At 37.7% G+C, this 22,735-nt stretch overlaps 2 protein-coding genes and 1 pseudogene across 10 annotated transcripts; 1 reads left to right on the top strand and 2 right to left on the bottom strand.

Moving 5' to 3' along the window:
* Nucleotides 1–5,970: 5,970 nt before the first annotated feature.
* On the bottom strand, nt 5,971–12,985 carry LOC110699915 (syntaxin-32-like). Of its 9 annotated transcripts, XM_021877411.1 has the most exons (5): nt 9,005–9,857; nt 8,684–8,745; nt 8,048–8,245; nt 7,674–7,694; nt 5,971–7,487 (listed from the first exon to the last, which is right to left on the bottom strand). In XM_021877411.1, the coding sequence occupies exons 2-5, from the start codon at nt 8,707–8,709 to the stop codon at nt 7,454–7,456; spliced, it is 279 nt and encodes a 92-aa protein (XP_021733103.1). In that variant the 5' UTR covers nt 8,710–8,745; nt 9,005–9,857; the 3' UTR covers nt 5,971–7,453. The 9 variants fall into 9 exon arrangements, 1 of the variants encoding a protein (XP_021733103.1); XR_002507013.1 differs by adding an exon at nt 12,862–12,985 and having other exon boundaries at nt 5,971–8,245; nt 9,005–9,074; XR_002507016.1 differs by having other exon boundaries at nt 5,971–6,427; nt 7,212–8,245.
* A 222-nt stretch (nt 12,986–13,207) lies between these two features.
* Nucleotides 13,208–16,593, top strand: LOC110699914 (annotated as a pseudogene).
* An 85-nt stretch (nt 16,594–16,678) lies between these two features.
* Nucleotides 16,679–21,872, bottom strand: LOC110699913 (50S ribosomal protein L13, chloroplastic-like). The gene is made up of 4 exons (XM_021877410.1): nt 21,458–21,872; nt 19,847–20,032; nt 18,402–18,572; nt 16,679–17,003 (listed from the first exon to the last, which is right to left on the bottom strand). Exons 1-4 carry the CDS (start codon nt 21,722–21,724, stop codon nt 16,887–16,889), a joined length of 741 nt encoding a protein of 246 aa, XP_021733102.1. The 5' UTR covers nt 21,725–21,872; the 3' UTR covers nt 16,679–16,886.
* Nucleotides 21,873–22,735: the final 863 nt, after the last annotated feature.

Here is a 22,735-nt window from a genome sequence, read left to right as displayed (position 1 = left end):
ACCGCCTGCGAGAAGAGGCGGATCCCTATTCCACTTGTTAAAACGTTGGTTCAGCTCCGTGTCTGAACCCTCAATGATAAGGAAGGTGTTCCGCCAATCCTTCCATTTGTTCGCTTTACCTCTCGTCATGAGGTAACCCCTATGGCTCGTTAATTGATACCAGCCGGTACCTCCCGACTTAGGGGTCCGGCTGAGATAGTTCATGTGGGCGAAAGCCTCAAAGCTTGGCTCCACCCCGTACATTTCGCACCCGGCCACATAGCCGAGTACGTTTACCCAAGAGTTGGGGGCTAACTGCCATAACCCCAAATCATACCCATCTAAAATCCGCTGAACAGCCGGATGTAATGGGAAGCGCAGTCCAGCTTTGATGGCCGCCACATAGCAGCCAAAGCAGCCGTCATCATAGCTGGTACCAGCCGGCCAGACGACAGTGTCTTCTGGATCCGGCACGAACAGTAAAAATTCCGGGCCCATTCTGTGGTTGGCAATAAAGCTCGCCACGTTGTCTTGCATGGTTGCGATCCGGCCCCGGGGCACCTTGCAGTAGTAGGGGGCGTTTTCCTCTCTGTAAGAGGCGGACGGCTCCGCCCAATGGTCCCCCTTCTCAACTGCGTGAGAAAGTCTCGCCTCTTGTAGGCGGCTATGTTTTTCTTCTGAGCCTGGAGAACTGTGGCCAGAAGAGCTGGACTCGGACTCGTCCTCTGATGAGTCCGAAGAGGACGACTCCTCCCCTCTCCCAGAGGGGCCCGCCTCCTCTCCCTTAGAAGGGGCAGGAGGAAAATTAGACATGTCGACGGTAAAATGGGAAGGGACCACCTTGGCCCCTCTCTCAGAACTGTCGGCTTGGCAGTCGCCTCGTTTCAATTCTACATCTGGCGCCTGGTCAGATGTTTCACTAAGGAGCACTCTTTGGGAGGAGCCGTCCGATTTTGATATCATAGCAGTCTGTTTCGTTCTGGCCATCACGTTCTGCATAGACACAGATATAGTCGGACTTCGTATAAAGGGCAAAGATGGGTCCAGAAAAGGGCAGGCGGCACTCCTAGTCCTAGATTCAGCCGTCCCCGGTGACCGGCTGATCACTAACTTAGGTCGTGTCGTGTGCTTCCGTGGTGCCATTTCAAAAAAAAAATAAAAAGAAAAATTAAGAGTAAGAGAACTGAGTTACCTGAACGAGTGACGGTCGATGAAGTTCTGGAAATCCGGGTCAGTCGGCTTGTCAGAACAGGCGGTAGGCAGAAAATGTCCGAAATGTCAGAGCAAGTTCAGGGGTCCGAATGTTCTCGCAAAGTTCTCAAATGTGAAAATGACCGAAGTCAGCACTTCCTTATATAGGCGAAGTGAGAAGGCGAAGGGTCGCTTCCAAATTCAAAATGTGGGCGGGAAAATCTCTCGGCCGTTTGCAAGGTGACACCTGTAGCAGGCCGTCGCCTCTCACCATGCGACACCTGTCACAGGCGACACGTGACCAGTCACGTGCCACCTGTGAGGGGCAAATGATTAGGGGATTTTTATCCTCCAATCACCGTCTGACAAGTGGACCAACCAGGTTCCGCCACGTGTCCTTCACGTAGGCCAATAGGAGCCTGCCACGTGTCAATCACAGATACGTCCTCTGCGGACCAATTGAGACACGCCATGTGTCCGCCCATGCCAAATGGGAAAACCGGCCACCAAGGCCCAATCCTGTTTAGAGGCCCGGTCAGCCCTAGGTTTACCCTAAACCTAGAGAGTGGCACGCTTCTCAAGACTATAAATACTCCTCTTAATCCTCATTAAGAGGAGGACAGAAGAAGGAGAATCAGAGAGAGAAAAAAGTGACAGAACACTAATCACTCACGGATTATACATTAAACACTCTCACCTAGAGAGACCTCATTACTTTAATTTCCGTAATCATTACTCCTTAATCAGGTACTAACTTGACCGTTGGAGGCGGAGCTCTCAGGAGTCTCCGTTATTTTGCAGGTACAGGCGTCCGGTTCTAGTCTCGGAATTGTAACTCTCCCGCAGGACATCAGAAAACCCCGAAACAATTAGTACTTTAAAATCAAGTGTCATTGATACGTATATTACCCGGGGACATTTTTTTTAACAAGTACCATTAGTACTTTAAAATTAAGTGTCGTTGATACTTATATTAATTGGGAACATTTTTGTTTTGACAAGTACCATTAGTACTTTAAAATCAACTAAGTAAACTATTTTATACCATTAATACTTTATACGAGTAATCAGTTAAGATAGTCGTTAATACTTTAAAATCAACTAAGATAGTTGATATCTCGACATCTATTAAATCAAAGTCGCTCACACATATCTTCTCCTTTATTATAAACTAGGGTGTTTTGCCCGCGCTTTGCGCGCGTTGCTAGTTGGAACTTTAGTGTGTAATTCTTGTCTTGAGGTGTGGCAATGTGGGGGTTTTTTTTTTTTTTTTTTTTTCAAGGAGGTAATGAGTTTGAAAAGAAATTCATGTGTTGGGTGCTTGTTACATATGTGTATATAGTATTGTTGATCATGGGTAAATTCAGCATAACCTTGTTCATAAGCGCGCGTGCTAGCTGGAGTTTTAGTTTGTAAATGTTTTCTCAGTTTTTTACTGATGTGAGATTTTTTTTTTTTTAAGTTAATATTTTTGTAAATATGTGTATACGAATGAGAATTATAGAGAATTGTATTTGTTATTGTAAATGAATATAGTATGAGGACATTACTAGTTTTTTTTTTTTTTTTTTTTTTGGACGGGAGAGGACATTACTTAGCCTTGTTTTGATAAGAAGTAAAGTTGTTTTTTTATATATATAGTTGTCATTTGTAGTGAGAGGCCAAAAAACGAATTTGGTCCTTTAGAAAAAAAAAGTGTGTTTATAATATCTTGCGTGATTTCTAGGAAGCTCCCATGCCTCACAATGAGCGTCTTAAAAATATAGTTGTAAGTACTTAGGTCCTCCATCAGGAGGTATTAAATTAGGCAAGTAATGATAAATTTGCCCAATTATCATGCCATTCTGCTAAGATAATTGGCCGATTATCTGAAGTGATTTCTTAAGTGGTCTCTTGATTTTCTTATGTGATCTTAATTTTCTTAAGTGATCTTTCTTTTTTAGTGTATTCTTCTTTTTTGAAAACTTTCTTAAGTGGTACTCTCTCTTGTTCTAGCATTTAGTAACTCTTTTTCCTAAGCTAATTTCTTTTTTAAGTGATCAAGCATCTAGCATTTAGTAACTCTTTTTCCTAAGCTAATTTCTTTTTTAAGTGATCTTTCTTAAGTTGTCTTTTCTTTTTTATGTTAAGTGACCTTTATTAAGTGGTCTATCTCAATGATCTTTCGTAAGTGGCCTCTCTCTCTCTCTTTTTTTTTTTGACGGAATAAGTGGCCTCTCTCTCTCTTTTATTTTGACGGAATAAGTGGCCTCTCTCTCTCTCTAGTCTATTAATAGGTTGTTTCTTAAGCAATAATTTTCTTGATTTTCTTAAGTCGTTAGTTAGTTTTACTTCTTATAAAACAATGGTTTCAACAATTGTTTACTGTAATTGATTTAAGTTTATCCATGCTATGGAAATTCTGAATTGATCGGACAAAATATGATTTGGAATATAACAAATGTAATCTATTTGGGTTTGACGTCGACTAATATTAAGTTGACATGATTTTAAATTGGTTTGTGTCTAACTTGATATGAATTTACTTAGACTATGATAGGCTCGTGGTATTAAATATTTGAAAAATGTTACTTGTTTTAAGAATGGTTTTGTAAATAATAAAAAGGAACACCTTAAACGGTTTCTTTCTTTCTTACCCTCTCCTAAGCTAATTGCCGTAAGATTCTCTCCTAAACTAATTTTCCTAATTGCCCTAAATTTCTCCCCTAAGCTAATTGTGTGCCTTGATTTTCTTAAGTTATCATTCTTTTCTTCAGTATCATTCTTCTTCTACTTGAGTGATTTTTCATCTTAAGTGATATTCATAAGTGGTCTCTCTATCTTTTTTGCATTTTAGTAACTTTTTACTTTTTTAAGTGATATTTCTTAAGTTGTCTTTCATTTTTTATGTTAAGGGACCTTTCTTAAGTGGTCTATCTCAATAATATTAAATAAGTGGTCTCTCTCTCTCTTTCTAGTGTATTAATAGGCTGCTTCATAAGCTAATGCCCTGATTCTCTCTCTCTCTCTCTCTCTCTCTCTCTCTCTCTCTCTCTCTCTCTCTCTCTCTCTCTCTCTCTCTCTTTAGAAAGCCTTTTCCTAAGCTAATTGTTTTTTTCTAAGCTAATTGCCCTAATTTTTGTAAATGATCTTTCCTAAGTGACCTCTCTCTTTCTCTCTCACTTCTAAGCTAATATCCTTTAGTTTTTGTATGTGATCATTCTTAATTCGTCTCTCACCTCTCTAAAGCCAATTGACCAGTTTTCATAAATGATTTTTCTAAAGTGGCTTCTTTCTCTTTTTCTCTCTTAAGATAATTGGCTTGATTTTTCTGAAGTGAATTTTTGAGTCGCCTTTTTTTTTCTCTCGCATTTTAGTAAGCCTTTTTCTTAAGCTAACTGCTTTTTTATAAGCTACTCGTCCTAACTTTCTTAGGTGATGGCTCTTTCTTAATTAAGTTGTCTCTCTCACTCATGGTTTCTTTCTTTCCCTCTACTAAGCTAATTGCCCTAAGTTTCTCTCCTAAACTAATTTTCCTTAATTGCCCTAAATTTCTCTCCTAAACAAATTGTGTGTCCTGATTGTCTTAAGTTATCATTCTTTTTCTTTAGTAATCTTAGCTTAATTTCTTCTTCTTCTTGAGTGATTTTTCTTCTTAAGTGATATTTTTTAAGTGGTCTCTTTTTCTTTTTAGCATTTTAGTAACTTTTTTCTTTTTTTAAGTGATCTTTCTTAAGTTGTCTTTCCTTTTTTATGTTAAGGGACCTTTCTTAAGTGGTCTATCTCAATAATCTTAAATTAATGGCCTCTCTTTCTTTCTAATGTATTAATAGGCTGCTTCATAAGCTAATTACCCTGATTCTCTCTCTCTCTCTCTCCCTCTCTCTCTCTTCTCTCTCACACACACACACACACATTTTAGAAAGCCTTTTCCTAAGTTAATTGCCCTAATTTTTGTAAATGATCTTTCCTAAGTGACCCCTCTCTTTCTCTCTCACTTCTAAGCTAATATCCTTTAGTTTTTGTATGTGATCATTCTTAATTCGTTTCTCACCTCTCCAAAGCCAACTGACCATTTTTCATAAATGATTTTTCTAAAGTGGCTTCTTTCTCTTTTTCTCTCTTAAGATAATTCTCTTGATTTTCTTAAGTGAATTTTTTAGTAGTCTCTTTTTCTCTCACATTTTAGTAATCCCTTTTCTTAAGCTAAAGGCGTTTTTATAAGCTACTCGTCCTAACTTTCTTAGTGATGGATCTTTCTTAATTAAGTTGTCTCTCATGGTTCTTTCTTTCCCTCTCCTAAGCTATTGCCTTAAGTTTCTCTCCTAAACTAATTTTCTTTAATTGCCCTAAGTTTCTCTCCTAAAACTAATTGCGTGCCCTGATCGTCTTAACTATCCATTACAGTTGACATTAATAGGATAATGTAATAAATATTATTGTTTAATAATAAAAACAATTTAGTCTAGAAATTGATTAAAATAATACGAAGAATATATAAAAATTAATATAGACTATTAACAACATTTGAGAAGTGATGTAATGTTATACATATGTTTAAAAAAAAATTAGAAATTAATGAGAATATAAATTAAAACATTACAGAGAATGGAAGATTTTGGTTGCCAATGTCTGAAAGTCACTCAAGTAAGTTCACTTAAATAATGTTATACATATGTTTCAAAAAAAAAAATGTTATACATACATCTTATATGTTTACATCAGCTTAAATTTTAATTGATACTTCTTCAAAAATATAAAAAAAAAGTTAAAATTGATACAAACAATCCTAACAATCAATGGAACTTTCACTCAAGCAAAAAAACAGTAAGTGATTTTGACGAATTTGACCATTTCAAGCTAGTTCTATATGCCCTTTTTTTTTGGCATCCTCAAACAGATGATTAGTATAGCATTCTAGAAAGGTGCTACAATACCAGAAGGTGCAGAATATATTCCTCTAGATCTTCATGGTTATAGCTGGAGAATGACAGCAAATTCATAGCAATCAGCATCCATAGAATGATGTGCTTTCACAAGATTCAATATTACAATACCAAATAGATTAATCTCAATAGGAGATTCATGTACATAATTAACTTCTATTGCTTTTACGTTCATCTAATGTGAGCGCAGGAGGTCTCACTACTTCTGTTTTATTAGGTGCATCTGACGATTCGTGCACAAGAGTTACAGTTACCTCTACTGCCGATCTATTAAGTTCATCTGTTTGATGCTTCATCTGGCTCTGACAGTGCGAAAACTCTTTTGCTTGTCCCTGTCTCAATGACAAGATCACAAATAAAGAAAAACTTTGATTCTACACTCCTATCACACTTCATGCAAGATTGCAACGTCACATATTACCAGGGAAACGGCAGGAGAGACAGCAGACCACTAAGGGCAGGATTTCACAAGTTAGTGATGTAAATAAAAGACATGAAATCTATACCCAGCCATTGGCCATGGACCAAGAATAAATTAAGAGCCATTCACCCTATGTGCACCCACCCTGCCCCATATACCCACCTTCTCAAACCTGTCACCCACCCGGTAAAATCAAGTTATACTCCCTCTACTTACAAATCAACATCTTATATATGCCATATTCATCCCAATTTTATCAAGTGATGTGCGTCTTAAAAAAAAAGGTTTATCTTTCTTTTACACTACAGTCTACACTGTCAATATAATAATTTCCTTTTTACACTATCTATCTAAAGCCTTACCCCTCCATTTTTAAATTTTAAATCTTTGAGCCAAAAACCCTTAGGAGAATTTTATTAGTAAATAGAGTGAGTAGTCAGTACAACTACTCAATATATTTTGCATGAGCCTTAACCTTAAAATCCTTTGAAATCATTTCCTAAGCAATCAAAGAAGTGAATGACATCAAGATCATAGTGATTGAGCTACAACTATGGCTACTAAATATGGCATTCGGTTCACACCTAATATACAAAAATGTAGTCATTGGCTTCCAAAGACGGCTATACAAAAATTTAGACGTACGGTTTAGGTATTAACAGCCAAATTAAGAAATGGTAGCAAAAGAAACTTACAATTTCGAGAGATTCAAACAAAGCAGCCATTGCAGCATTGGTAGTGTTGGCGGGTTTCTTGTTTTTCTGACACAGATTTTGGAGATCCCTTCAACTGAAGCTGTGGAAGTCCACCTTCTTACTGTCATTCAACATCTCAGTAACCTCTTCTTGTGCGTCAAAATCAATGACTTTTTTCCCATCATTGACTTGCTACTCTACCTCCTTCTGGGGTTCACCACTTTGTCCTTTAAATTCAACACTTATTCCCGAAACCACTTCTGAAATTTCCTTAATCTAACCTCCCACACAAGAAGTAGAAACAAAATTTCAAAAATCAAAAACAGGGAATAACATCCAAATTAAAATTCTGAAAAACCATTACCAAGAAGCACACTGTTGTCAATAACGCGAGCATGAACCTCTTGACAACATAACGACGGCAACAAGAAGTATAATTGAAACCAAAATCAAACTCAATACCTGAAAATTGTTGTACTCTCACTACAAAAAAAAAACATAATAACTCCATAAATATTACAATACTTAAGCATTGTAGAGAAGAAAACAAAATATAATTTTGATAATTATAGAGAGGAGTTGGCAATTGGCAACTAAGTAGCAAGATTGTGTTATAACCACATCCCATCAAATTGAAAAGGCAATCAACTTGATAGTTACGGCGTCATTAAATCAAAGTCCAGCAAAAGATGCAATAAACCAATACAAGCAAATATTAAATGCTTTAAATTCTATTAAAAATAACTTGAGAGGCAACTACAAAGACAAGAAAATGAAAAGCACATAGTTGTATCAGTCAAAACAGCCATCTTAAGCTACAGGATGCGATTGCAAACCTTATTGTAATATGTCCTTGTTGTAATACCATTGTTGCCAATGGTGTAAATATATTATTCAATTCGTGAATTGTAGAATCCACATTCTGAAGTGATTCAGCTCTGCTCTGCATACAAGTTTCTTGTAATGGAACCATCTGTTGCTGCTGTTGATTCTGTTGTTGCAACAATGGCTGAGATTCCCTAACAGCTAATTTTCTGCAAAATTAAAGATCAATGAAGTCAACACCTTTACTAAAGGAAACAAATGCCATTATAATTACAAGCTACTAAAAGACATAATTTGCCAACAAAAAATATTATTACTCAAATATATATAATCCCAAGAACGATTTGCTCCTCGTATTCTCACTTTCAAACCATCATATTCAACAAAGTAAGAAAGTTTCAAAGGTTAGATTAGAGTTGAAAAAAATATAGAAAATTATCACTTCAATCAATGCCTCAATTTTTTACACCCATTGAAAAAACAAAGAGCTAAAACTCTAAGAGCTCACTCAATCTGTCAATCATAAGGTTGAAGGTTGCATAGGATATCATTGTCTTAGTATAGAATATGTTATTTTTACTTCTAAATATAAATGTCAAAGGTAAAATTTTCACAATCAATTACAATTGTAACAATTAAAACTCTACCTGAGGTTATTGATTTCCCAGTGCATCCCCTTTTCACCCTTAGCCGACCCCTTTGTATCGCCCTATTAAAATTCACAACCACCAAACTCAAAGTAAGCAAAATTAACTATCAAATCATTTCACGGACATAGATACCCAGATGAATCAAAAGGGCGAAAAATCCTCAACAGTTAGATTTTTCAATCAAATTTGAGAAAATTTATTAAGAAAAGTAACCAGAAAAACATAGCACAAAAAGGATTGTGGTTTTCTACGAAAATTAAAGCTATATCCTAGATTGTCCAAAGATATTGGTGATTAGAAAAAGGATAAACATCTTACCTCAAGAAGCTGGTTTAATGGAGGAGATTAAGCTCATAACACGCTGAAAGCCTTCAATGGATAATAAACCCTAGAAATAGCCCAATTTATTTAATAGTTCAATTATTCACATTGGAAGAACCCTAAATTGAGTATACTGTAAAATTAAATTGAAAATTAATACGAAATTTTGATTTTAATGGGGACGAAATTAGGGATTGAAATTGGGTAAACTTGCAAACAAATTGAAATATTTACTCACCTAAAATCGTCAATATCCCAAATCCCAACTAAGTAAAACCAGAAAAGCCGAAAAATCAAAAGAATTTTAAAACCCTAGAAATAGTTAATTTCAAAAAATGAAACAAAACCCATAGTAGTTATTTTTACCCTCCCAGGGAAGGGCACTTGATTGACCAGAAGAAAGGTTTACTTCTTCCCCCTTATGCTATGGAGGTCGTTAGCGCTACCAATCTATTTCTTCTTCTGCTTGTCCGCTATCTTTAAAAATGCCTTCTGCCAGTATGAGTGAGCGTCTTTTCCCAGCTCCCGGTCTTTATGATTTCCTTGCCTTACTACCGAGATAACGTGCCTAAGTAGCATAACCATGATCTTACGAATTTAAAGATCTCAAAATGGAAGAACGAGTTCTTTTGCTGGCCCCTCTCTCTAAAGGGGCGTAAGCACTTCACTCGCTAGGGAATGAAATTGATTCACTTGCATTCTTGCTAGCACTACAAAAAGCTCCGGTCTTAACGCCCCTACTACTGCTGTGCAGCCTTTCCTCGGGTTCGTAGAGTCGGGTTTCCCGTTTACCCACAACGGAGGAGCCGCCCCCACCGGGCAGGCGGCCACGGGTCATAACGCACTCTTCGCACAAAAGTCTGGCAAAGCTTCTAGAAGGCCGACCACTACATAGGAGCGATAGCGAAGCCAAGCCAGTACGGTACCAATGCTTTATTTCTAATAAGAACCATCCCCTCGCTCAGTCCAATTGGTTCTCTATCTTTATGGTATTCGTCGTCCTTTGACCGCACCATATTCACCTCAACAAAATGGTGTTGCCGAAAGACGCACAATCCTTAACATGGCACACAACTCCGGCGGGGGTCTTTCTCTACAGCTATAGAATCGGCTTAATTATTAATTACCGAAAAGCTACCTTTCCAAGAGTCAGGAGAGCCCGCGAGTTACCGAAATTAGAAATATATTGTTGATAGAGTTCGGGATAGATTGAGTGGATGGAAAATCAACCAGCTTTCCGTGGCGGGCCGAAATGACTGACTGAGTAAGGGTGATTCGGCCCTACCCACGTATACAATGCAAACGACTGAAAGAATGTCGTAAGTGGTGAACGAAGTTGACTCGCTCGTTAGAGGAAGTGATCGCAAATTCGAGTTATCTTAGGAGAAGTGAATTCAAAGTTCCTTCACATCTGTGCATGCTTTCCGAGTGAAGCGTTGTCATCGATTGAATTGGCCAAGGAAGAAAGCTCCACCGTACAGTCAGTCCGAGGTGTTTAGCTGCGAGATTCTCCTTCGACACCTAAGACTTGGAATTTGCGAGACTGGCGATTTCCGTGATCAATTGTCCTGGTCGGTTTTCTAGATTGGCTTTATGTTCCGTGTGTGTTATGGATTAGCAGAATGGGCGAAGTAAAGGCAAAGATCGAGAAAGCTGGTCATTCGGCAGCTCACTGGTGAATCTAGGGTACCAAGTTGGAAGGTAGCCCTGTGCCAAAGAAAGTACCAATCCCAGCGTTGGACGAAGATCGGTCCCCTCTCAGACTTCCGTCGTCATGATAAGCTTGATGAATAATTCGCTTTAGTCTCTTCCTTCAGCCTAAGGTCGCATGCGCTAGGATCTACATGCACCCATTTATATCAAGGGATGACTGCTACTACACAGACACAGACTCTATCGTTCTTGCCAATCCTCTTCCAGAGGGCTTAATATCTTCCAAAGACTTAGGGAGGCGAAAGGCCATGGGGAGATACCGTCTGTGATCCATGGATCTCCGATCGGGAAACCGTATCCAAGCTCCGTGGCTAGTCTGCGCTCTTTGGACTTTTCAAACTTAGCGAACTGAAACATCTGAGTAGCTAAAGGAAGGGAAATCAACCGAGACCCCGTTAGTAGCGGCGAGCGAGAGCGGATTGGGGGTTTGAAGAAAAACAAACACGAATAAAAACCTCAGCAAAGTGTTCACTTCTTTTTCGCCAATCTTGAGAGGCAGAAACCCGTATGATAGGCTAGGAGTGCTAAAAAACTCTATTGAGAAAAGTACACCACCACTTTTAGAGTAGTCTTCCGCGGACGAGTTTGATGGGCTCGGAAGAGGAAGTGGTTGACCTAGTACACCTAAGACACCAAAGAACGAGAATAAGTCGGTGAAGACCATACCAAACTTATAAGAAAAGTAAATTATAAGTCTTTTTCCATTTAGTGTTTAAGTTGCGTTTACTACAAAAGGGCTGAGCCCGGATCTCATTAGCTTGTCCCAACCGGAGGGACTAGAAGGGGGAAATAGCCAGGCGCCAGAGAACAAGCTCGCTCTCACTACTTATGGATAGACGTGGGTAGGATAATAGGCTGGCCTCCCTTATACGTTAGACGATACCACCCCCTAACTCTTCTTTCCCCGCAGGCGCTGCAGCTAAAGCAGGTTAGGCAGATGCCGACAACGTTGGAAAGCATGTTTCAAGTAAGTCCTAACATTTTTTATCTACGAAAGGAGTCTAGCCCCAAGGGCACCATGAAGACAACCCACCGCTGGAACTTGCTTTGCTCTCGCTCCGCTCGTTCCCACCTGTCTTCTTCCCGCTAGAGTGAAAGAGGTTTTTCACTTCCTTCACCCTAGCGAAAAAGTAAGAAAAAGATTAGAAAGATAAGAATACGGCTTATAAAAACAGTAGTTAAAGGAACAAGTAAGATAGGAGTAGGAAGAATAGGAGGTATATAAACAGCATAGGAATAGTAGCTAATCAGGTATAGTTGTTTCATAATAGCTTAAACATGGAATTGTTTCAAATTGAGATACCGTTTACGAAGGGGAATTGACTTACGTCGTTTTACAGTATGGCGGAGTTGAACTAAATCACGTTGGCTTTGAAGCAGCTGCATGGTACTGGCATTTTGTAGACGTGGTTTGGTTATTCTTATTTGTCTCTATCTATTGGTGGGGAGGTATATGAAGGAACGAATCAGTGGTGAGGGCTTTTATTCGGCTTTACTTAGACCACCCCTTCGGGGGAAGTATCCGCTCTCTTTCTAACTAGAACAACCGAGCTCAGTAGCTTCCAACACCTTAACGACAAGCAAGGAAGCAGAACCTACTTCGCTGCTCGAAAACACCCAGTGCTGACCACACTGAGAGACGCGAACGCGCAGGTAACGCCAGTTGGCGAAGTGGCGTTAAGCATCCCTAGCGGTACGAAAAGAGAGGTCGTGATGATATCATCTACGTCCGTACCGCTCCTCGCAAGTCAACTACCTTGCGCTTAGTTAGTAGAATTCTTCTAATTCCTCTAAGGTTATGAAATTGCTTAGCCGAACTATAGAGGCTAAAGGGTAAGGCGAATAGAAAGCTTCAATTTCTTGTTACATAGAGCAAAGGTCTACTGATCATTGGCAAATCTATTATATAAGATTTCATTCAACGAGTCCCTCTAAACTTTTCCTTGGCAGCTGCTCTCGCTTCGTGGCTTGCAGGGCCTGAATCGAATGCTCGAATGACAAAAGAAAGAAAAAGAGCATTTGATCCTAAGGTAGTTACTACTTGCTTACTTAAAAAAAAAAGTAAGGGCTTTTGTCAGCCTTAGACTGCGTCTTCAGATACATCTATTGGCCATTCCTCATCAGATTCTCTAAGACAATACCCTTGAGAAGATTCTGAAGCTTGAGAACCCCAAGAAGCTGAAAGAGAAAGCTCTGAACCTGAGAGGAGGAAGAGGCAGAGGACGTTGGTAGGCTCCATGGCGATGAGGAAAGTGAAGATGAGAGATACCGTCAAGATGAGAGTGAGAAGTGCGGAGGAGAGAGAAAGAGTGTGCAGAAAGGAAAACCAAATACCCATGTGCACATATAAAATATTTTGAGGGCAAATCAGGAACACACTGTAGATAAGGAAATGCAAGCACAAATCTGGGGGTAATATAGTCAGCGCACTCTTCATAAGGAGAGCAATTCTAATTTTTGCTCCCCGGCTTTTATAGGGTAGGATACAAACACCCCTTTTCCCTCACTCTTTCACTCTCTCTCTCCCCTCTCTCTACAAAATGAAGAGTAACTTCATTTCAAGTATTCTTCTTCTTCTCCTTCTTGTGGCAAATGTTGTTATCCTCGTAGCGAACGCGGGCGACGACGAGGAGTTATCGAGTGCGGTACAACGACACAGGAATCGCAAGCCGAAGAGAAGAGGGCGGAGAAACGGCTGTAACATCTTCAAAGGAAGTTGGGTTTATGATAGATCATACCCATTGAATGATGCAAATAGTTGTCCATTTTATTGGAGACGGATTTAATTGCCAAAAGAATGGAAGACCTGATAAAGATTATCTTAAGTATAGATGGCACCCTTCTGGTTGTAATCTTCAAAGGTACTTAACTTTCCTTCAATCGTTGTTCTGTTTTTATTTTAATAATAGTAATTAATTATAGTGATATTAATTATTAATGGTAATGTGGTTAGTTTATAAAACACAATTTGCATGACATTTTAGTTGGTTATAATGTACCCGTTATAATAAGTTTGGTGATAAAGACGATTGTTTAATTGAAACGTTCTGTTCGGAATTTATAGTCACATACATTGTTCAATTTGTTCACACTCACGGGTACCTTCCATTTAAGTAGGTAATATATAATTGATAAATCGTGATTATTGATTCCGGGCGGAGTGAATATGAGATATGAGATCGGTGTAGATCGTGGACAGAGTGGGTTTGTTGGTATTGAGAAATTAGGAGGATGGGCTGGAGGATGGAGAAATATGACCGTTGTACATAAATATAATAAAAAATAAAAATACAATAAATAAATAAAAAATAACCGTTGATTATGTCGTATGAATTTTGCTACCCGGCATTTTAATGAAATGGGGTAATTATTATTATTATTATTATTATTATTATTATTATTATTATTATTATTATTATTATTATTATTATTATTATTATTATATCTCAAAAACAAAAGTCATACAACCTATAATAAATTAGTGGGAAGACGAGATACAATTTGGGCCCTCACTCCTCTAGCTATAGCAAATCCTACCCTAGTGAAGATATGAGCTGCAGCACGAGCCCCAATGTCTTGCGTCGTCGAGAACCTCTGAATCCGCTTCAGTAACGCAACAGCCTCCTTCTCTAATTCCCCAAGCGAAGAAAAGGAGAAGGGAATGAAACCATATCCAATCGCCTGACATCGAGCTTCATACTTATCCCGCTTCCGATGAGCAGCATCAGCCACAACCCGCCCAGGAATAAAGTCAGATAGCCCTGACTGTGTCAAAGGAGAAGACCCTGTCAAATCAACACAGACATCGCGACCACGATCCCATGAATAAAGTAACACATCCGCAGGTCTGAGGGCCTCGTCGTTCCCTTCAGCCAACCCAATGTCAACCTCCTTTCTCGCTGAAATCCCAGAACGATAGCAAACATCAACAAGGGTATCCCGAACAACATTATGCCGATGTTTAATACCCACAATACCAGCACAAGACACCGCGTGATCACCGAAAATATCTCCAGCAAAAACCCTCGAACAAGCAGAGCACGACGTCGACACAGAGAACAATGGAACACCCAACCGATAGGACAACACACAGCGATAAGTCTTAGCGTTCATCGTCTGACCCAACCCCGAAATAGGAACCGCCCGAAGCCAAGCTGAGGTGTGATCACCCTGCTGTGATTTCCATATTGCTGATTGTCGAGGAGTTAAAGAATAAGCAGATTATGCTGAAGCGGTAATCTTTGTGAAATACATATCTGCCAATTTATTATTATTATTATTATTATTATTATTATTATTATTATTATTATTATATAAATAATGTCTAAAAAAAACTTCAGATATTAGATTTACTGCAATGTGGAAATTTTGTGAATATATTGGAAATTTTTTGTGAATAGATTCGATGGACGTGCTTTATTAGAGAAATGGAGGGGAAAAAAGGTTATGTTTGTTGGAGAATCATTAAGCTTCAATCAATGGGAATCACTTACATGCATGCTTCATAGCGCGGTGCCTCTATCCAAGTACACCGTTGTCACTAGAGGTTCTCTCTCTGTTTTCTCTTTTCCGATAAGCTATCTCATCCATTTACACTCTTCCCAACATTTACGGTCCATTTGCTAGGTGGTAATTACTCAATTTGTTAGTACAAAGTTATTTTGTATTTCTTCTAAATTACGTATATGTGGTGGATGTACGAAGCTTAAAAATTATATATAATTCGATGATCATTAAGTATTTTCATATATACTACTTTACATGTTTTATAATAAGCTTAACACTTTTTTGTTCTTGTACGTACTTTATATATAATTAGGCTTATACGGAGTACATGACATTATAAAATAAGATCTGTTTATTTATTTTGAATAGAAATATGATACTTCAATAATGATGTTGAAAAATGGATTTTTGGTGGACGTTGTGACTGAAAAATTTGGACGAGTACTCAAGCTGGATTCTATTAGTTCCGGCTCTACTTGGTTATGGGCTGATGTACTTATTTTCAATTCCTACCACTGGTGGACTCACAGGTACATTATCATTATATTTATTAATATCATTACGAGTACTATATGTCTATATTTATTACGGCATCCTACTCCGTAACATGAAAGACAAGGTACTTGTTACGGCGTTGCAGAAATGCAATATATTTTTAAACTTTATGTCGATGGCTTAAATTAAGTGTACAACATTTGATGCAGATGGGAATACTTCATGACGGGAGGCAAGATTATCAAAAACATGGACCATATGAAAGCGTACAATATTGCATTGAGAACATGGGCTAAATGGGTTGATGCTAACATTGACCCTAGAAAGACTCAAGTTTTCTTCCAAGGAGTTTCAGCTGCTCATCTTAAGTAAGTTCTTTTAGATACACCCTGCTCGCTAATTAGCTTGGTTGAATACACCTGATGCTCACAAATTCTTTTTTCTTTTCCGGTTCTTTTGGTGTGTTACTTGGGTTTTGCGGGTCCAGTGGAAGCGAATGGGGAGAACCAAGAGCAAAGTTTTGTCGCAAAGAGACTAGACCGTTGTTAGGATCAGTGTATCCAGGTGGTAGTCATCCGGGTGAAGTGATTGTGAGGAAGGTATTGAGTAAAATGAAGATGCCTGTTCATTTGCTCGACATAACCCTTCTCACTCAGTTAAGAAAAGACGGACACCCAGCAATTTACGCCGGTGGTGGACCTAAATTACTTGATTGTAGTCATTGGTGTCTTCCTGGTGTTCCAGATACTTGGAACCAACTTTTGTATTCAATTTTGTTCCGACAATGAATTCAACAAACAAAAACAATGAATTTTATTTTTTAAACAGCAACTGTCACTTTTTGTTGATTTTTTTTTCTTCACCAGCAAATAGTTATATTAAACACTATTAAAAACAGGAGCTCGTTGTCAAAAAAATATAAAAATAAAATTAAAATAAACACAGGAGCTGAAGAGCTGCTTCGGAAAAATCATTAATACACATTAAAAGATACAGAGATTCTCATCTGGTCTAACAAATGTGAGTTTGTTCGCAGAACTGAAATACAAAATGGTAAAATTATCTACCAGCTATAACCTACTGAAAGAACTTGATTTTCAATCTACAAAACAAGATGCATAATTGTGTTAAAACTTTGGCAAGATCAATGGGTTGCTTAACAAATTTATTTCGACACACGGATTCTCTTGTCTCGGAGAGGAAGATCAATCGGTTGCTGAGCTTGGTGAGGATGGTCTGGTCCTTTGTACACTTTGAGGTGATTGAACAAATACCGGCCAAGCTGTAAATAATTTTTTAATTAAATTATAAGAGGGTAACAATTAAATATGCAACACCATCAATAAGAAAGCATAGAAACAGAAGAAATTTCATTCAGAGATCCACATGGAATCTAGCACTTCCTTTGTTTTCTTGCTCTATTTTATTTTACCAAGGGTCAGTGTGGGTGTAGAATTGTACTTTCTTAATGTATGCACGGAAGCCCTAACACATGGGCTGAAGTAAGACAACGTATAGACTCTTCAGCTGTGTGGGAGGCGGCTCAAGGTCGTGAGACAAGTAAAAAAGATACGGTGTCTAAGAATATTGTGCTTTTTTTGTACTTTTATTAATGATAGTCTATTGTGCACTTTGCGTAGAAAGTTCAAGGCTCAGGTTTCCAAGAACTTTGATAAAAAAAAAATTTGAATCATATTCAGAAACCATGAGGCTGGAAATTAAGTTTTAACTTGCTGATATAGCATGTTAAATATCGCTTTTAAGAATAAATTTTAAAGGGTTTTTCTCGTTTTTGGGAAGTCAAATGCAGTGACTTGCAGAAACCTCTCATGTGGCCTAGTTGGCGGAAATTAATTACAGTGACTAAGGAGGATTTCTGAATAAATTGAGGGAAATAAAAAATGCAAGATGAAATTTAAGTTCATAGAATCTAAACCTACTGGCAATTTCAAGTCTGGCGGTTTGCTGTTGTTTAAAGCATAAACAAATATCCAGACAAGCAGAGCTTCTACAATAGGTTATAATTGGAGTATTAAGGCGATTTAAAGATTCCTCATATTGGGGCAGTTTCACAGTGCTCAGGTTGAAGTCTCTCTTGTTAAAAAGCTCATTTTTCCACCCGCCACAACATCTCAATTAATCTACTAAAAAAAATGCATCCTTGCTGCGGCAGAATCAAGGAGCAGGATGTACTTAAATCATTTTATAATTGGAAAACATTGCCTACGTCATTGCACAGAAAATACACAACTCTTTTTCTGTAATTAATCAATATGCAACACATTTTCCTTCATGTCACACACACACACACACACTCAGCTGCTCTCCAGAAAATCTGCTTTAATACATAGCACGGCTTTACTTGGCTATTGGTGTTAGACATAGGTACACATCCAACATCCAAGTCATAAATTTGGCTATATTTAACATACTGAGGTCTGAGGTGTCAAGGATCCTACAAGGTGTTTTGAGATGATGAAGAGCCTGAATAACATAGGTCAAAGAAAATTATGCAATTTTCATAGAGGTGGTATATAATTACATGCATGTTGAGTAAAAGTGTTTGTATGATTCAGTCTATTAAAACCAAACTTCCTAGTGTTTTGTCAGCTGTCGATAATTAGCAGGCAGAATTAAACTATATCATAAGTAAAATGAAGATACAGCCGAAATCACTTACCCTTCCTTTAGGAAGCATGCCACGAACAGCATGCTCAACAATTCTTTCAGGAATTCTTTTCTGAAGTTGGTCAAAAGTTTCCTCTTTCAGACCACCTGGCCTTCCTGAATGCCTCCTGTATAATTTCTGTGTCCTCTTTTTACCCGATACAGCAATCTTATCAGCATTTACCTGTAGTTTTCCAAGTAGAGCGAAAGCCAATTAGCTTGTAGATACTTCATGCCTATACTACATGTATGTGAGTAGCAAAACCTATATGAGCCTTAATATGACCAGATCTAGTATGCAAAAAGTAGTGAAGAAGTAGCACAAATGACCTGAATCATCATCTGAAAATAATAATCTCTAGTCCACACTATTATATGACTAATATTCACTGCAGTTTGAATATTGTCTAGTATAGATTGCCTGATAAAGAGAGTTTCTTGTACTTCAATATCTTGTAAGCATCCAAATTCCCAATAGTTCAAGCTTATTGTTGTTACGCACATTTTAACGAAACCTAGTCATTTATCACAACCAAAAATATCTGAATTTCACTGCCCTCTATATTATTAATGTTTTGCTAGGCAGGAAACATGTGTGCCTAGGTGCTGAGAAAAGCAATGCTCCTCTTTTTTTTGTAAGAGAGGCAATTTTGATGAGGTGAACACTTTCTTTTAAAACACAAAAAAAAATATTGATTTATTATTAACAGCGCCTCACTTCAACGAGGCATACGTAAGGCACAGAAAACCCCCCCATCACCATGATGCACCCTGAACCTATTATGCATTAGCAAGGAAAGGCAAGCTTTTGGAGCAGGGTCCGTTACTGTCTAACTAATCACTAAGAATCCATAAGTAAGGAACAAAGCTGTTTACCTGGCTAATAACAGTTTTGAAAATCCAAGATCCACTCAACCAAATTAAGAAAGTTTGCCAGTGCATATCAAAAGAACAAAGAATACCATAGTTCCTGCTTACCCAACAGTTATCATAGTTCTACGGTTCTACCTACTTCCTGTTAGTGAGAAAGTTGTTTTCCTGAACATCCCCTTTCACTTCTATAAGCACTAATAAAGAGTTAAGGAACAGTTATGGTACACAAATGAAGATACACTGTCAACATTCAAGCATCGGAGAAAAGCTATAGTACTTTATAAGTATATAACAAAAAATTCTAACATTCACAAACTCTCATCTTTAAGCTTCAATACTCAAGAGAAAACAAGCTACATGATGTATCACAAACTTTCTGCTAGTTTCCTAGGGTAAGGAAAATAGACAACATATTTTAAAATATGAGGTTTTGCCTTCTTTCCTTTTAAATTGTAATTTACGTTGGTCAGCCCCGCAGGTATGAGAGGAACTAATGAACGCATGCAACATAGCTATGTAAAGGAGGATGCAAGAGACAAGGCCACATGGTTTATAATAAGCCTAAACTTCAGAGAAATAACATACCACAATTACAAAGGCTCCCATGTCAACACTTGGAGTAAAGGAAGCCACATTCTTCCCACGAATATGTACTGCTATAATCGACGCCAACCTCCCAAGAATCAGATCTGTGGCATCAACAACATACCATGTCTTGTCGGTAGGGACGTGGTCAGCAGCTTTAGGATACCAAGTTTTGTTCCAAATATCCTGGAAGCAGAGAAAAAAATAAATAAGCGTGAGTAAAACAAATTGATTCACAAAGTTTTTTTAACCAAATGATACGATTATCAGCCACATGAAAATAGTATGAGTTGCTTGATTGCGAGGACAAGGTGCAAGTTAGACATTTCTCCACATATATAATGTGCGAACATGACTTTTGATGGAGACCACATTCATTAGCTGCCTAGACCTTGAAGTAATTTAGATAAGCACAAAGAGGAGGAAAAACAAGGGGTATGCACATTCACACTCGACCAAGGCTTCTATTCAAATTCAATCTTAACAAAGTGAAAAACAGCACAGTTCTTTCTGGGTTTGGCAGGCTGCAATTTCAATTCAAAGGCCTGTTTCTTCAGGAAAATTTTCTTCTGTCAATTTTGTCACTGAATAATAATTGCAATTAGGAATAGCTACTTAAAAACAAAAAAGAGCACAGTTCTTTCTGGGTTTGGCAGGCTGCAATTTCAATTCAAAGGCCTGTTTCTTCAGGAAAATTTTCTTCTGTCAATTTTGTCACTGAATAATAATTGCAATTAGGAATAGCTACTTAAAAACAAAAAAGAGAGAGAGAGACTAGCTTTATAATTCGTTAAAAATTTTGCTGATGAAGAAACATTCCACCATGTAAAGATAATAAAACCATTTGTATCAATAAAAATGAAAAACCTAAATCTTCCTAGTGAAATCTAATGCCATAATTACACCACAAAAACTCCCTGCTAACTTGCTAAGAGTATCCAATAACACTACCTACACAAAGAATTACAATATGATTGATGTAATTATTGACATTGGGCTAATTATTTCAACTCAGTTTTATTTCCAGCTTTTTCTATCTCATTTTTGTTTGCTTTCCCGAGTTTTTTTCTTCTCTCTCTAAACTAGGAATTCAAATAGCGAAAACATATTTGCGGAAATCAGTTTCTGTGACATTGTAATTAAACACTTAAAATAGTTCCAACCACTCAATCCATTGTAGAATTATACTCAACAACCCAAAATGCCAACACAAAACATAATCAACATATTTTTAGCCCATATTCATGCCCAAATTTCACCAAAAAAGCCTTAATAAGCTAATTACAATTCCAGTCAATAATTAGCCTCAATCTTCAACAACCCACATCAGAATTCCCTAAAATATGGCTCCCACTACACCAAAAACAAGCATAATTGGAGTTTATCAAACCACAACACATTCAATTTATTCATTAACAAAAACTAAATAACAAATGTCAATGCGTGATTTTGCCATGAATTCCGAAACTTAAAACCCCATTACGAAATACAGTTAGCCCTTGAGGTTGCATATATCACGACCAATAAAATCAATAACTGAGAAGTCACCCATACAACAATAAACTATTAGACATTGCAGAAATTGTAAGGAGGAGAGAGAAAGAGAGTTACAGGGCCAGCAGCTTCATCAAGAGTAAACATCCAGCGTTCGGCTAAAGGAACATGAGGTATAGCAAGCTCTTTCTTCACTTCCTTTTTGAGTTGACGCCATTGCTCAGTACATGACTTAGAAGATGCTTGTGGGCTGACAATTGCTGTTGTTTTGGTTAAGCCAGGAAACCTGAAAACTGGAGTTTGCTTTAATTGGGTTCCGAAGATGGATTTCTGGGTTTGTGTTGATGGAAATGTTAGGGATGAAGCGCAGGCCATTGCCGCCATTGTTGTATGAGTCACCGAGCTCAGAGAGAGAATGAGGGGGCCAAGAATTGGATAAGATGACACTCAATAGTGCACACTCGCAAGGTAATGAAACTAGGATTTTGAAGATAGGGGAGAGATGGAATAAAACCCCCAATTCAATTTCAGCCTATTTGGGTTCGTGGTTGGGTTCGGGTTGGTTTGGGTTCCAATCCCGATTAAAAAGGTTCAAAAGTTTTGGGTATCTCTCATGAATAGACTCTTCATTGTCCATATAGGTTACAATGTTCTATCATGATAGGTGACTCATGAAATGGATGAATATAGACAACACAATTACCTCTTTACATCTCTCTCTTATTCTCCCTTCCCCCTTATTTTATACAGTAATACGCTATCAGCACCATACTCTAAACAAAACTATTACATTGATCACTCCATAAGTATACTAGCCAAAAAAAAGTCCAGATATTCATTTTATAACATTAGTTAACACGTATCAAATATTGATGCTAGAAATTATATCGTCCGTAAGTATGCTAGCAAATGTTTTATATTAACACGCATAGGAATTATAACAAATGCTTTCCACCTTCACTCTCGTTTTGCACCTTCACCTTATATGCCTTCGGTTTTGTTTTTTTGTTTTTTTTTATACAAGGTGTTATATGTCGTTAGTCCTGGTAAGGTTTACAATAGTATAATGTTAATTTTGCTTCTGACATGTTCCTAACCATTTTAGTTTGATGACTATTTTGCTTTTCTTCTGAATTATTACTTTTCTTTTCTAATAATTCGGATTATATTATTTTAGTTTTGTTTTTAGTTTTGTTAGGAAATAAGGGTGTAGTTGTGTTTAACTAATGTGGAACAAGTCAATGAAATTAAGAACGAGAAAAACAATAAAGAAGATAAACAAACAACACAAGGGTTTACGTGGTTCGATCAAAATAGACCTACATCCACGGGTGGGGGATTTGAGAGCTTCTTCACTATAATGGAGAAAGAAACAAGAGAATAATACAAGGAGTC

The sequence above is a fragment of the Chenopodium quinoa genome, unplaced genomic scaffold (assembly GCF_001683475.1).
Source record: "Chenopodium quinoa cultivar QQ74 unplaced genomic scaffold, ASM168347v1, whole genome shotgun sequence".
Lineage (NCBI taxonomy): Eukaryota > Viridiplantae > Streptophyta > Magnoliopsida > Caryophyllales > Amaranthaceae > Chenopodium > Chenopodium quinoa.
The sequence above is the reverse complement of the archived record's forward strand: the minus strand, read 5'-3'. Positions and strand labels throughout refer to the sequence as shown.

Coding starts and splice junctions, on each gene's coding strand:
- LOC110699915 (XM_021877411.1), bottom strand. CDS start 8,709: ATGCACTGGGAAATCAATAACCTCAG. Junction 8,246..8,683: donor TGGGAAATCAATAACCTCAG/GTAGAGTTTTAA, acceptor TTAATTTTGCAG/AAAATTAGCTGTTAGGGAAT. Junction 7,488..7,673: donor GAGAGTACAACAATTTTCAG/GTATTGAGTTTG, acceptor GTGGGAGGTTAG/ATTAAGGAAATTTCAGAAGT.
- LOC110699913 (XM_021877410.1), bottom strand. CDS start 21,724: ATGGCGGCAATGGCCTGCGCTTCATCCCTAACATTTCCATCAACACAA. Junction 18,573..19,846: donor TGGGAGCCTTTGTAATTGTG/GTATGTTATTTC, acceptor GGAAAACTACAG/GTAAATGCTGATAAGATTGC. Junction 17,004..18,401: donor GCATGCTTCCTAAAGGAAGG/GTAAGTGATTTC, acceptor AATTATTTACAG/CTTGGCCGGTATTTGTTCAA.